Below are 16,216 nucleotides of genomic sequence, written 5' to 3'. Positions count from 1 at the left end.
TTTTGAATGTAGTACATGGCAGTCATGTTGTCTGTGCGAATGAGGACTGTCTTGCCTGAAATCTGCGTCTGGAAGGATTTTAGGGCGAGGAAGATTGCCAGTAACTCCAGATGGTTGATGTGGAGTAACTTCTGTTGCAGCGTCCATGTGCCCTGCGCTGTGAGATGTAACCGATGAGCTCCCCAGCCGGAGAGCGATGCGTCTGTTGTCAGGATTATTTTTGGGACCGGGTCCAGGAACGGTCGACCTCTGGAAAGGTTTGTGGTGTTCCACCACTGCAGAGAGCGATGGGTGCGACCGTCTACCAACACCAGATCTGTCAGTTGTCCCTGGGCCTGGTTCCACTGGCGCGCTAAGCACTCTTGGAGTGGACGCATCTGGAGTCTTGCATGGGGCACTATGAAGATGCAAGAGGCCATCATCCCTATCAGTTGCATAAACACTCTTGCTGGGAGAGAGTGTTGACATATGAATTTTTGACGCAGAGCCTGTATTTTTGCAATCCTGGCAGAATTGGGATAGGCTATGGCTTTTGAGGTGTCTATGGTGGCACCGAGGTACTGTTTTGTGTGTGATGGTACCAGGTGGGATTTTTGATGGTTCACCGTGAAACCTAGCTGGTGAAGTAATTGGACTGTAGCGGCGGTGTGTTGCACACATTGTTCGTAGGACGTGGCTTTTATTAGCCAGTCGTCCAGATACGGGAAGACTTGAATGCGCTGTCTTCTGAGGTGTGCAGCCACTACTGCTAGGCACTTGGTGAATACCCTTGGTGCTGTTGTTACCCCGAACGGGAGCACCTTGAACTGGTAGTGTTGTTCGTCCACCACAAATCTGAGGTACTTTCTGTGAGACTGATGTACTGGAATGTGAAAGTATGCATCTTTCAAGTCCAGGGTGGTGAGAAAATCGTTCTGGGAGAGGAGTGGAAGAACCTGTTGAAGGGTTACCATGTGAAAATGGTCTGAATGTATGTAAGTGTTTAGAGGTCTGAGATCTACGATAGGTCGTAGAGTCTCGTCTGTCTTTGGAATCAGAAAGTACAGGGAGTAGACCCCTAAATTTTGTCGATATATGGGGACCTGCTCTATGGCTCCTTTTTGCAGGAGGGAGATCACCTCTTGTTTTAGTAGCGCAGTATGTTCTTGCGACATAGGGCGGTGCCTGGGTGGAATGTTTGGGGGGGGGGGGTAGATGTTAATTCTAGGAAATACCCTGACTGAATCATTTGTGTCACCCATCTGTCTGAGGTGATTGTCTCCCAGACGTGAAGGAAATGTTGTATTCTGCCCCCGACCGGAGTGGAATGATCTGGAGGGAGCGGGGGAAAGTCATTGGGTAGTAGGTGTGGCAGAGCGGGAGGTATTTGTTTTCCCTCTGTCATTATTATTGCCTCTGTATCCGCTTCTTTGATAACCCTTAGTGAAGGTAGATTGAGGAGGGGATTTGTAGGACGTGGATGCACTATCCGAGGAGTAGCCTCTGCCCGTGCCTCGAAAGGAAGAGCGGCGAAAGGAGCGCCTAGGAGTGTGTGACTGTAGGGCTCCCATGGATTTCGCCGTGTCAGTATCTTTTTTCATCTTTTCGAGGGCTTAAACCTTTGGGCCAAATAGATGATCTTGGTCGAATGGGTGGTTCAATATAGAGGCTTGTACCTCAGGTTTAAAACCTGAAACTCTGAGCCAGGCATGGCGACGGAGAAGGACACTGGTGTTTATGGCCCTGGAGGCTGTATCTGCTGCATCTAGGGCACAGCGAATAGAGGTATTAGTTATTATTTTTCCCTCTTGGATCAATTCATTAGCCCTGTTCTTGTATTTTTCAGGGAGATGGTGCATGAGGGCCTCTAACTCATCATAATGCGCCCTGTCGTATCTGGCCAATAGCCCTTGCGTGTTGGCGATACGCCATATGTTGGCGGCTTGTGACGCAGTGCGCTTCCCTGACGCGTCTATGAGCTTGGACTCTTTGTCAGGTGGTGGTGCTTCGCCTGACGCCTGAGAATTTGAGCGCTTCCTAGCTGTAGATACCACTAGGGAATCTAATGGTGCAGGGCCTTTAATGTATGAAGGGTCTGTGGGGACGGCTTTGTATTTTTTCTCTATACGGGGGTTTAGGACCCTGGCCCTGACTGGGTCTTTAAAGACCTCCGGTGCATGTTTAATCACTCCCTTTAACATAGGTAGGATGGCAGTAGACCTATGTGCGTTGTCAAAGGTGTCTAGGAGAAAATCTTCCTCCACTAGGTCAGTATGTAACTCCACCCCGTGGTAGTGTGCTGCCCTTTGTAATAGGTGGTGAAAACCTAAGGAATCTTCAGGTGGGGATGGCCTAGATGGGTAAAGGTCATCCTGTGGGACATCTGGGATGTCCGGATTATTATAGTCGTCCCATGGGTCTGGAGATCCAGTAGGGGTGGGATCCTGTGGCACATCTGCTGGATCATAATATGGGTCTCCTAAGTCGTCTGGGACAGGAGACAGGATTGGGGAACGATGAGGCAGGGGTGGAGAGGGTAGAGGTGGGGAGGGTGGAGGAGGAGGGGAAGGCACTCTGAAAGGGGAGGTAGCAGTGTCTTTCCTCTTTGGAGGTGGAGGTGGAGCTGGTTTGTCCCAAGTGTCTCTTTTTTGAAGACAATGTCAAATGTCCAGTTTTTGGATCCTTGGTGAGTGTCTTTTGGAGAGGATCCGGTGTGAAAAGTTCTTGCGACACTGGTTGTTCGATCGGCGCCGAAGTTTTCGGGGCAGACGGCTTTTTAGGCTTGTCTAAGCTGTGCTTCTTTGGGACCTCCGATTTTTTGGTCGGTGCCGATGAAGGCTTCGGCACGGGAGTGTCGGTGCCGAGGGCCTTGTGATGTTTGGTCGGCACCGGAAGGGCAGGTTTCGACACCGAAGGCTTTGGTACTGGGTTCGGTGTGGAGATGGAAGCCGATCTTTTCTTCGGTGCCTAAGGGTGTTTTTCGGTACCGCTGGATGGCTGGCTCGAGCCCGAGCTGCCGGAAGGCTTAATAGGCTTCTTTACCGGGCCCGAAGGTGGGGTGTGAGAAGCAGTATCCTTGGTCTTGCCTAGGCCCGAAGGCGTGACCGAAGCCTTTTTGGGTATCAGCGCGGGTGTGGGAGGGGGTATTGTACTCACGACCCTCTGCGCCGGGGTGATGTCCTCCACATCTGAGTCGTCGGCCTCGGAAGCACTGACGAGGTAGTCGTCCTCTTTTTTGATGTTCTGCTGTCCCGGAGCTTCGACGTCGTCCCCGAAGATGTCGACTGGAGCGGAGGTCGAGGAGTGCGCCATGTTGCGTCTAGCCCGTCGATCTCGAATAGTCTTTTTAGAGCGAAAAGACTTGCAGGCGGGACAGTCTCGGGCCTCGTGTTCAGGGGAGATGCAGAGGTTGCACACCTCATGAAGATCGGTTTGAGGAAACTTGGACCCACATCGAGGGCACTTCTTGAAGGGAGTTCTTTCCATCAGCCGAGACCGGAGCCGGAATAGGCCCGAAGGCCGCTGTCGACGACCGGAATCGAAGAAGTGCCGAAGAGAAGGTGAGTAAGATGATTTATTATCTGAAGGAGCTCAATGAGCGAGGATTTTTGCGTCAATCGTTGAACCGTAAAGTTCGGAACCGGAGCGCGAAGTATTACATCCGAGCCCGATGGCGGAAAAAAACAATCTGAGGATGGAGCCGAAGCCCATGCGCAATACGAACCAAAGGAGGAGTCACCGAACTCGTGACTTCCAAAGACTTTGCAAGAGGAAAAACTAACTGCAAACATCCGGGCCCAACACCAGATGGCGATCTATGCACAGTGTATAATCTGCAGCTCATATGCCTCGAACATATATTTATATATATGGTTATATATGCATATATTTTTTTTTGTTAAATGCTCTGGGGTCCCCACACGAGGGCGGGACTATTCAGTGCTTATGACTATTGATGAGAATCCCATGGAAGAGAATAATAGTCTACAGTTCTTTGCTATATGCTATTTACTTGTAATGTTTCACTTTACCATGCAGCATTAATTAAAGCCAGACCTACTGGCATTGCCAATGCTCGTTAAATAACATGTTGTCCCTTCCCTTGACATCCAATGTTTGATCCGCGCTGGCAAGGCAGCTAAGTGGGTTACAGAGATGTGTGCTAAACTGGTTGTCCAATGGGGTACACAGCCTTTCCTCCTTCCAATGCCCTACAGTTGAGGGGAACTATAAAATGCAAACTGAAAACATTATAAAAAGGCATTTTGGGAGTTTAAGAAACCCCTATAGTGAGCCTTCCAAAACAAGATAAATACTGGGAAGTATCAGCCAACACACAAAATGCACTAAATGCAAATTATTATCATCCTTAGTGGTATTTTTATTAATATTATTGAAAGACACAGGCAATGCTTCTCTATCAGAGAAAAATCTTCTACAGTGCACAAAGTGAATGCAGGGCCAGGTTGAAAACGGACTCATAGGGAACCATACAATCTATTATGGAAACAGCCCCAGCTCTTTAAGTTCATTGTCTCGCTGCAATAGTAAATTTGTCAGAAAAACGCTCCCACACATCCAGGAACTGTAGAAAAAGTGTTCAAAAGTGATAGGTGAATCTTGCCACCCTGTTTTAGTGGCTGTGGTATTACTGAAAATCTATCACTAGTTGCAGATCTATACTACACACCAGGGGTCACATCTATCAACATTAGGAATAGCGATCATCTAATTGTGATTTTCTGTGAATCGCAATTAGGTCATTGCAATTCCTAATGTATGAAACTCCAAGAATTTCATTTAGCGATTCGCCGGGGTCGCAAATTGAGCTACCTAACTAATAAATATTAATAAGGTTGGTTACAATTTGCAAACTATTAGGAAATGCTAAAATCAAGGGGATGGGGGCCTGCTGGGGTTAGCAGTCCACCATGTCCGTGATTGCTTTTAAATAAAGCAATATATATATTTTTAAATGAAGACTATTTTCCTTAAAGGAAAACGGGTTGCGCTTAAAAAAGAAAAAAAAGTTTTTTTAGTTTTTAAGAGCAGGCAGTGACCACTGACTGCTCTGAGAAAACATTTTCGGTACCATTCCCAAAGGGTAAGGGGGCAATAGGGGACCCCTTTATATTTGCGAATGGGTTACCACCTACTTGAAATAGGTGGTAAAATGCAAATGTTTTGCGACCACATTTCGGTCACAAAACATTCCTACATACGGCTGCAATTCGGTATTAGGAAGGGCCGCCCTAAACACAACCCTTCCTAATAACGGATTGGTATGTATTCGCAATTCCAAATTGCGATTCGGTAACATGCTACCGAATCGCTAATTGGAATTCATACATACCAAAATGTATTTTACTGCTTGAAAATGGCCCGATTTTGTGGATCGTAATGTTTGCGACCGGTAAAATGCATGATACACGAGGCCCCAAATATACACTACAATCCTGTCTACACGGACATTATTTCAAGACCCAGAATTCATTCCCATGGTCACAAGCCATCACCCTGGTAAGATGGAGCAGTTGAAGCGTATCCAAGCAGCATAGGTTCAGCTGTACCGTCTACCTTCAAGGTGCTGCTGGGTCAGTACAGCAGCCTCATTACCTGACAACAGAAGGTCAACCAATACCTACTGTTTTTTAGCTTAAAGTGCTAGAACTGAAGTTTGGCCTGCCTAGGAGAAGTAATGGCTAGCTGACTTGATGCTAACTGTCTATCCACCCGTCAGTCACTGTGATGGGGTCGTGATGTACCTCCCGATGTGGATACCGTCACCATTTGAAACATTATATCTTTACATTACACTAAGTTCACTACAACCAATCTGATCTTTTCGGTCTTTTTGTTTCTGGGCTTGTGGCTGCAGAGGAGCACCGTGTGGCGCATTTCCACAGCTAAAAATAAGAATGATGTAAAACCCTGTGTCTTAATAGAGTTCTGTACGAGAGGTTCATATTTTCAAGAGAAAACAAGCTGTCAGCCAAGTAGGGAACCAGGGTTTAAATGATATACATTTTCTGCAGAAAGCACACACAGAACATTACCTTGTTGTCTCAATGACATACGACGATGGTCAAGGTATGATTGGTTTTCGAAAAGCAAGCCCATTAATAGTGATATATGCTGTAACTTTGAAAACGCCAGCAGAGAAGGATTTTCTGCACTCTTAAAAAGCACATACATCACTGTACGTAAAGAGTTTGAGGAATCAATCAATGTAGGTGGATAATAGGGCCTTTGGAAACAAACAGTTGCAAAATGCTTTGGCAACTTTTGTTAGCAATGAATTATAAGTCTACTTTGACCCCATCCTCGGTTATTGTATGGCAGCAGATATGTCCAGGACAATGGAGATCACGGAAAAGGACCTATAGTGGGGAATGACTGTGTCGAACTGTCTCTGAACTCTCCTGAAATAGGCATGCACTGTTCAGCCTACTGATGCTTCCAATAAGCAGTTACACTTAATGCCCTGGGGCACCAGTGGTAAATGACTGTCTTTGTGACGAATGGCAACTGCAATAAACCCAGACAAAACGACTTTTTGCTTTTACTTAAGAGAAAAATACTCCGGTTTAGTGCAAAATAAAATGACAGAGCCAACTGAAAACAGAATGAAAAGGGAACATGAGAAAATCAAATAGTAGGCAATAAACACGCCAAATCCCACGGGACGCGTCTGACAGCTGAAATTGGGACGAGTCTGACAGATGAAACAGGGACGCGCCCGACAGATGAAACAGGGACGCGCCCGACAGATGAAACAGGGACGCGCCCGACAGATGAAACAGGGACGCGGGGACGCGCCCGACAACTGAAACAGGGACGCGCCCGACAGATGAAACAGGGACGCGGGGACGCGCCCGACAACTGAAACAGGGACGCGCCCGACAACTGAAACAGGGACGCGCCCGACAACTGAAACAGGGAGCCATGGGCAAGCCACAAAGCAGGTGGCAACAGAACCCAAGCTGACCTGTTACAGCACGTTTCTTTGAATCGTGATCGCTCATAGCATATCGATCAATTTTATAAACCATGACAGCATGTATAATTTACTAAAGCACCACTATCACGTAAAAAACAAATTTGATCTGCAGTAAGGGCCCACATACCATGGAGGCTTTTATCACAATGTATCCGATGTACACTCAATGCATGGTCTGGCAAGATCGACGGGCACTTGCAAGGGCCTAACCTTTAAGATTTCCAGAAGTGAAGTCTGGAACCAATGCAGCTGCCTCAAAGACTACAATGAAGCTACCGATGTAGCACCTATGGTGTCTGGGGGTTACCAGTTTAAGCCCCCGCTGAACCCTCTTACAGTATACACTCTACATGGCTAAACAGAGATACAAGTTGGACACTCTGGTCAGGTACTTACCAAAGACTATGGGCGTGGGCTCTGCTACCTGCTCCTCCTCTTTCCTTAGACTTTCAGCAGCATCAAGTTTGTCCACCTGTTTTGGAATAGGCAAAGGGTTCAAATCAAGCAAAAGAGGGCAACGAGGAAAGCAGGTGGATGCTAAAGTGCCAGAGAGAACATGCCACTACAAACAACCATTCATCCTGGATGAAGCATGACATGCAAATTATACAAGTCAGGTGCATATTCTACCACTTAGGTGCATAACTCAGATGAATAAATTACTTCCCTTCGGTAACACTTTCTGGTAGAGACTCTTTCTAACCACAGATTCCTCACCATGGTACATTCCCTAGGTGCCAGAGTGGGTCCGAGAAATCTTGAGCAGTACCCCTGCGTGACGGTATGTGGCGTCTTTCAGCTCTATGTTGGTGTCATCTTTTTCTTTTTTTGTGGAGTTTTATATAGCGCGAACTAGAGCCGAAGGTATCAGAGTGCTTCACATGAACACCAGTTACCTTACAGATAGACACATTCATTTTTTTGTTAGGCACAGGGAGAATAAGTGATTTTCCCAGAATCACAGAATGTTGAGTGTCCCTGCCGAGACTCGAACCCGGTTTCCCTGCTCCGAGATCGACCGCCCTAGCCGCTAGGCCACATTCCCGCCCCATCTGCATCGGAAGTGACGTTACAGTGCCCATATAGGGGCCACCAGAGTGCTGGCATCCGTTTCTTTAGTCTGAGTGGTGAGGATCAGTGAGGAATCTGCAGTGAGTGTCTCTACCAGAAAAAGCATTACCGAAGTTAAGTAAATTGCTCTTCTGCTAGAGACTTCTAACAGCAAATTACTCACCTTATAATAGATACACAAGCAATACCTCAATGAAGGTGGGTCTGCAAACTGGCTTAAACCAAAAGGTCCTGGTGGACCGAACAGGCGAAATGCCGAACACAAAGGCTCAAGCAGTGGTGCTTTGTGAATGTATGGAGCAATGTCCATATGGCAGCTTGACAAGATATCCAGGACAGGTACTCCGAGTGCTAATGCAGTTGTGGCGGCTTTGGCCCTGGTGGAGTGAGCCCTCAAGCCTTCAGCCTTCGCCAGTGCATAGTACATTTTATACAGAATAGTATCCATCTGGAGATTGTTCGTTCCTACACAGCCTTTTTCATCTTCATTCCGGTGAACCCAATGAAGAGCTGATTTTCTACCCGATGATCATTGATGCAATCAATATAGAACGACAGAGCTCTTTTAGGGTCTAAACAATGGAGTCTCTCCTCCTTGGACGGAAAGCAGGCAGAGTGAAGCTCTGGTGATCATGAAAGGGATGATCACCTTTGGAAACAAAGAGGCACACGTTCGAAGGACCAGTTTGTCAGGGTAGAAGTTGGTGTATGGAGGCTCAATGACCATCCTGGCCAATGTTATGGCCACCAGGAACACTTTTTATAGTCCGGAGCCACAAAGGACAACTATGTAGGGACTCAAAGGGACACCACGTGAGATATGTAAAGATCAAATTAAGAACCCAATGGGGCATCACAAGGGAGTAAGTGAGAACAAATATTGGAAACCTTTCAAAAACCAAGTCACAATGGGCAGCTTAAACAGGGAGAGTTCACCTGGCAGCCACAAGGAAGTGGCTGACAAGTAACCTTTAAAAAGGGTCAGAGCAAGGCCTTGCTGGGCTAAAAAAAAAAAGAACAAAACCAAACCTCCAAAAGAGGTGCAAGAAGGGGATTCACAGGGCGTGAGGAACAAAAAGCCACAAACCTGTCCCAACAGCAGGCACAGACAGTTTTAGAGGCGGGACACCACGCTGCCAAGATGACATCACGCAGTCGCTACTCAATTTCTATGCAAGAAGGCGGAGCGTACGCAGATTCTGGCCTGTTTCTGTGACAGGTGATCCTCCTGAATACAGATTCTCAAGCTCTCAAGGAGGTCTGGATACCATACTCTGTGTCCAATCCAGAGCCACGAGATGGACTTGGGTCCTGTCGGGCCTGATCTTCTTAACTCTGGGCAGTAGTAGAGTCCGCGGAAAGGCAGGACTCCTGAGTTCCATGTGAGGCGGAGTAAGTCTCAAAGCGACAGCCGCTTTGGAAACTCCAGTGCGTAGGAGTGCTGAAACTCCACATTCTCGGTGGTGAACAGATTGAGCCAAGGTTCTCCACACTCTCGAAGAAACCTTGCGCCACCTCAGGATTTAGACACCATTCGTGATCTGCAAGGCATCAATGGCGGAGTTTGCCCACCCTGGCATTCACAGATGCCATCAAGTGTTGTATGACCTAGAAAATGTCATGACGTTCCAGCTATGTTCAGAGGTGCACAGGGTTCTGACAGAATCCACAAACCCACCCAGCCCCATTTATTGCAGTACTTCATGGCGGCGGTGTTGTCCGCGAACACTCTAAACAGCCTTCCTTACTGGAAGGAAGGCTTTTAATGCAAGGTGGACAGCTCTCATCTCCAACAAGTTGATATGGAGCTAAGTTTCAGCTAGAGATCAGAATTCTCTGATCTCCACCTCGCCCAGATGGTCGCCCCAACCCAGGAGTGATGCATCTGTCACTACTGTGAACTCTGGGTGGGGAAGGGGGAGGGACCTGCCACTTAACCCATCGCAGTTTGTAAGCCACCACTGCAGATCTTTCACAGTTTCCTCCGATATTACACATCTGCAGTAGGGGCTAACGGAATGCTGTTGCGGCCAGGTCGAACGTAAAAGGCCAAGGGATCTTGCAGTAACCCTGATCTTGCGAAAGCGCTCGAACGCCGCATCAGCCTTGTCGCCAAATGGCAGGAGCCATTGAAGGGCATGACACCCCCCTAGAGCCCAGTGTAAACGTAACCAGCCGTGGCGAAGCAGCGCCACTGAAGAAGCCCAGGCTCTGCCCAGGGAGTCAGTTGTGCTCAGTCCGCACCAGATTATGAGCTTCACTTCGACCACCAAAGCTTGGTTGAGGATAGTTTGGTCTTCCTCGGGCAGCATGGGAAGCAGCTTTGCAACCGAATCCCACAATGCATGGGAATATCAGCCCAAGAGGAATGTCGTGTTGACCAACCACAGGACAAGGCTGGTGAAAGAATAGATGTACTTCCCAAAGGTGTCCAGCCTTTTGGATTTCCTAATAGGGTGGTGTGGTAAGGAATGCACTTAGTTTGACCTTTGTTGCAGAGGCCTGCAGCACCAGGCTCTGGCAGGAGGGGTCCTGGTAAAGGAAGGCTGGGTCTCCCCGGGGGGAACGGAGCAAATAGGCAATCATTAGGTGCACAGGAGCCACTGTGCAAGGTTTTGCCCAGGCCCCCAGGAGCAGGATGGTGAAGGCTACATTAAAGGGGAGCATGGGCTCCGACAAGCCCACTACATGCTGAAGCACCTCTGTCAAGACATTGGTCTTGACCTCGACAACTGCCCTGCACATCACGGTGGCCAAAGATGTGCTTTCTTCCGTGACCTGGCCTGGAAGATAAATCATGTCAGAATCTGGTGAGGTATCCAGGTCACTGGCTTCACTCAGCTCCTCATAACAGTTGTCCTTATTAGGGTCCTCTAGGGGACCATACACCACCTCCTCATCTCCTATTTCAGGAAGGTAGGGCCTATCAATGGGTTGAAAGTCCAGGGGATGGTACGGCCTAGATGGTGCAAGCATAGACATTGAGCGGCACAGGGGCAACACCGGGTTGACATCAGGTTTGATAATTGGCTTGCCGACGAGCTGTACCAGGGATGGCCCTGGATGGGACATAGCCACGGTGGATGGAGGCACCCGTGGCGGCATCAGTCTGGATCCAGGATTGGTTCCAGAGGACCAGGGTGGTGCAGAGGGCGAACCTGAAACAGTCACCCAGCAGGAGCACCCCTGGGTTCTGTAGGGCCCAAAGATGGCACAAAAATAGCATTGTAAAATTCTTTGAATGGGGTGAGTGGCGCTCTGGGACCTGGATACTTGGGATAGCGTTTAGACGGCCTCTAAGCCGGCCCGCAGGTGGAGTGTGGGAGCGGGCCCAGGGAGCATGATGTCAAGAACATGTAGCCAAAGAAAGCTTCGACTTCTTGTGCTTTTTTGACATACCGAACTTTCACAAGGATGTCTTGGAGCGGGAAGATAGTTTGCAAAATAGACCAGGGATCATATACAGAACTGGGAGCAGCGCTGAGTTTTCTTTTGCCTCTGTCATGAGCTTCAGTTCCTGCTCACAAATTACCAACGGGTAACTCATCTTGCACTTGACACAGGGGTCATGTCCCAACCTCAGGCACCAGAGACAAACCAAGTAGAGAACGGACAGATATCTGCCTGTGGAAATCCCCGCTAGGCTTGAAACCTGAACGTTTTGAGTAGACATGATGTCCTAGCACACTGGGAGCAAACCTCAAAAATGTCTACAAAAAGTTGAGAAAAGTTGGTCAAAAAAGACCAAGGTAGCTCTCCGGATTGGTACTGTTGGCGTGGAACATAAGAGCCTGATGTCAGCAGACGAGGGTATTGCCTAAATAGGCCTCACTTCCAACACAAGTACCGATGAGCCAAAAGATGCCACCTAACAGTGTGCAGAGGTACTGCTCAAGATCATGACATCTGGCTAAATCTGCGGTTAGAAGTTGATCAGAAAGCAGAATTATACACTAACCCAGAAATGGCATAATCGCTAGCCCTCAAAAAAGCACAACATCTTAAGCAGGAACAGCGTACACAACCAGTAATATTTTTCAGCAGCCAAGCACACAGTAATCCAACTATGTGAGTACTAATATTCTGCCAGGTGCAGTACACAACAGTCTTGTGGACTAGGGATCAGTGGTGAGGGCAAAAATACCTCCTGGCATTAGAAGTAAGGGGGATCTTGGGGGCACGGGGTGACGATTCGACACTAGTCAAAGGGGGAATGGGGGGGTGAGGACTACTTGCGTCTAAGCCATGAGAGCGGACACTAGGCAAGAGAAACCACCAACCCCCTTCTCAAGTCACCTTTCAAAAAATGGAACAAGGACATCTGCAGACTACATAATTCTGTAAAATCTGTGACACAACCAAACCTGCACTAGTGTACTGGTTAAGCAGGTCTACATAACCTAGTAGTTGTTCACATGTATGTAGTGTTAAAGCATATGTAAAGACAATACTGGATTCACAATGCTGCCTTAATACCGGACTGTAAATTGGTGTGAAGGGATCTTCAAACATTGTACGATTTTAGGAACCCCAGCGTACAAAATTGTGCCCAACTCTGAAGGGAATCACTAACAACTTCTCCAGAGTAAAATACGCCACAACAATGGAAGTGAGTTGCCAATAGTTTTCATACTACAAACCTGCACAGGACAATTCATACAGACCCTGTGACTCAGACCTGTAACAGGCAGCCAATGCTGTATGTGATAGGCTTGTAGAGCCCACCAATTTAGTGCACCAAAGCTAACAAATATGAGGGACGCAATGTGGGACAGCCCTGTTTCTTTATTCAAGCACCACACGATGTATGTGCCCTATATCATTATACTGAGCCTTTACCAAGGCTGTGAACCCTCCACATATGGCCATTTCCATTCTACTGTGCTTGGCTACATAAACCACTATTCATTTCTCTGCGCTGATGGCATATTAGCACCCTTCGTCGCATCCTTCCATGCTTCCATGCACTTACATCGTGTTTACCTCCCACTTCTAGTGTTAAATCTCTTTATTAAATTTGCAATACAATATACACAACAAAAACAGTGCAGTAGCGGGTTACGTATCATCTCGACATTAGTATGAAAGTCAATTAAAAAAGTTGGGGGCGGGGGGCCCCAGGAGGAGGTCAAGGAACAAGAGACTCAAACCAACACCAGGTAGACACAAGTTGGGGGCGGGGGGCCCCAGGAGGAGGTCAAGGAACAAGAGACTCAAACCAACACCAGGTAGACACACTCACTCCAGTTTCGCAGAAGGATTACTGTGAGGAGGGGATCTGGCACAGTCAGAAGGGTCTGGCTATGCATTGTCTCACCAGCACTAGTCCTAACCCCTAACTTTTAATGTTGGCATCTCTTTACCCTTCCATGAGCCAATCGACATTTCGATATGCCACTCACACACCCGTGCCCTTCCCCATTCTGACTTTCAATTAGTTATTTCTAAACCTTTCACAATCTTAAATCTATCGATCATTAATAGAAAACTGCCAATTTGTCTTACTGAATTGTTAACAAACACAATAAACAGTTGACCCTGCATCAATGCCATGGCAGTGTGCAGTATTTGTATTATTATTTCTGGCAGACTGACTTGCTGATGGAACAGTATGAAACACAAGGCTTGCTTATTCTTCTTCAAAACACACTGCACATGACTGGCCTCCAAGCTTGAAGGAGAATTTGTGCTTATTGTGTGAAAATATGAACAGTGAAAGCCAAAACCAACTTCTGCAATGCCATGACCAACGTATCTGGGTGGATGAAAGACAACTGCCTCCAACTCAATGTAAACTGAAGTACTTCTCTTTAGGAAGAACACCTCCGCATGGGACATCAGCTGGTGGCCTGCAGAACTCGGACCCACTCCCCCGACCACGCATGCAACCTCGGCACCATCCCCGAAAACTAACTGACCATGAAACGATAAGTTAACACAATTGCCTCCTCCCTCCTACACACACTTCGCATGCTCTGCAGAATCTTCAGATTGATCCCAATCAACACCAGAAAGTCAGTCACTCAGGCCCTCGTCACCTACAGCCTCAACTACGGCAACGCCCTCTGCGCCAGCATCTCCACCCAGCTCCTCAGAAGACTCCAGACCATACAGAATGCTGCAGCCAGACTCATTCTGGACCTCCCCAAATGAACCTATATCGCCCCTCACCTGAGAGGCCTTCACTGGCTCCCCATACAGAAGAGATGCCGGTTAAAGTTCCTCAAGCACACCAACATAGCCCTCCAAGACCTAGGACCCAGCCTACCTCAACCATCGACTGAACTTCCACCAACCCGCTAGACACCTGCGATCCTCTTCACTTGCCCACGCACACCCCCCCGCATCTGTCGCAGCGGTGGACGCTGCTTCTCCTACATCGCTGCCAAGACCTGGGACGACCTTTCCCTCCAGCACCGTACAGCCCCCTCGCTGTCAGACTTCAGAAAGAGACTCAAGACCTGGCTCTTCGATGGAGACATAGCACCCAGATACCCCTAGGGGTGACAGTGTTGTGCTCTACAATTGCAGATTGATTTAGAAGTGCTCCATTACCAAACAAAGCTAACCAGAAGATAAAATGTTGCACAACGTGTGGGCATTCAGAATCCATTTTCACTCAGTATGTGTTGCATCTGCAAAGCGAACACGTGTGCAACTATGTGAATAATGGCAATTGCTTTATATGAAACAGAGAGGGAGACAAAATACAAGAAAATGTAAACCAGTGGTGGTTGGACTTCTAACAAATCTACAATTGCTTCCAGTCCATCCTCAACCCAAACTTTAAGGTGTTGTTTTTTTCATGCATGGAATGCAGAGCACAAACACTCACTAGTTCTACATTACTCACCTGGTAGGCGACAATTACACGCCACAGCTGCTTGTACAAACTTTAAAGCCTCAGACACGAAAATCTAACCCTGCACCATTTATTTTTGCCCTCACATATACAATCCTGGCTCCGCACCATCTGGCGACTAACTCATCTCACTAAATCTTCTTGAAAAAAACTGCTGTCTCTTGATATCAACCATCTCCTGTCTTCACATATAGTCCAATACACCAAGAAACTAGCAACAGAAATAAAGACGTCAGGAGCATAACCCCCAGTCTCAACACAAATTCTATTTAAAACACTCAATCAATACTATGAGCTGAGACAACTCACGTTCATCCAACTTCAAACATTATCAACACACGTCACCTCTCTAAACCCTGACAAGCCCTGGCTACCAACAGCGACAACACCTCAATATATGTGCCTCTGACTCTGGCACACTTAGCCACACTATTGTCCTCAATTTTGGATACCAGATTAAAAAAAACAAAAAAAAACGGCTGCCTGCAGGTTCTATGGGTTGTCTGGTCACTCACGATGGCAAATCACATCAAGAACAACACGGTTAATCTAAGGACAGAGATGCACTAGATAAGAGTACCTATATAGAAAGGAATTGAACCCTCACAACGCACCCATCTCTTCATTAAACAACAGATGACCCTCAGCAAACAGATTTAATGGCATATTCTCTATCCCAATTAGTGGCCTTGAATGTAAACATTGTGGTTGGCATTCTTCACGTGACCTGATCCTTTGTCAAATAATTGGTTGTTTCATGTCTGTTCTCCACTGCAAAAAAACTTATAAGATGTACTTGGTAATCTAAATACTTGAACTGGTTCTAGATAAAAAGACACAACCAAAACAATAACTTGTTGCCCAGAGCAGACAGACCTTATAATTAAGTAAACAAATGTCACTTTGTTCTGCACTTGATGCAAATAGTTCTTTTCTTCATTGGCCCCATCAAGAAAAGGATGAAATGTCCATTTTATTGGGAGCAATGTCCCAGCAGGTTGAACATGTTCACGTGAATATTTTGGACTCCTGCCAGGTGACAGAATCCCAGAAGAATTTTAAAAGAAGAGAATTTTGGGTGTCTGCAGGAGGGCCAGGCGAACTGCAGCTCAACCAAGAAACACTTGCCTCTGGAAACTCCCAGTGGCAGAGGTCAATCCTGAACTCTATTGTGGTACCTTCCTGCTTTGCAGATAGTAATAAAAGCAGTTCCTCAACAGTCTGTGATATAAAACTTTATTCAAATTCTTTTCTAATTGGTATTTGCCCTTTTGACGCTGAAGAAGTGATACATTTTTAATACT

At 47.2% G+C, this 16,216-nt stretch overlaps 1 protein-coding gene across 8 annotated transcripts in view; it reads right to left on the bottom strand.

Moving 5' to 3' along the window:
• Nucleotides 1-16,216, bottom strand: part of CLTCL1 (clathrin heavy chain like 1) — a 369,670-nt gene that overhangs the window by 32,778 nt on the left and 320,676 nt on the right. For all 8 annotated transcript variants that reach the window (XM_085634408.1, XM_085634412.1, XM_085634409.1 and 5 more), the window contains one exon: nt 7,376-7,451. In XM_085634408.1, coding sequence (XP_085490534.1) covers nt 7,376-7,451 — 76 coding nt within the window. The remainder of the gene's footprint in view (nt 1-7,375; nt 7,452-16,216) is intronic.

This window comes from Triturus cristatus, chromosome 11 (genome assembly GCF_964204655.1).
Source record: "Triturus cristatus chromosome 11, aTriCri1.1, whole genome shotgun sequence".
Classification (NCBI taxonomy): Eukaryota; Metazoa; Chordata; class Amphibia; order Caudata; family Salamandridae; genus Triturus; species Triturus cristatus.
The sequence above is the reverse complement of the archived record's forward strand: the minus strand, read 5'-3'. Positions and strand labels throughout refer to the sequence as shown.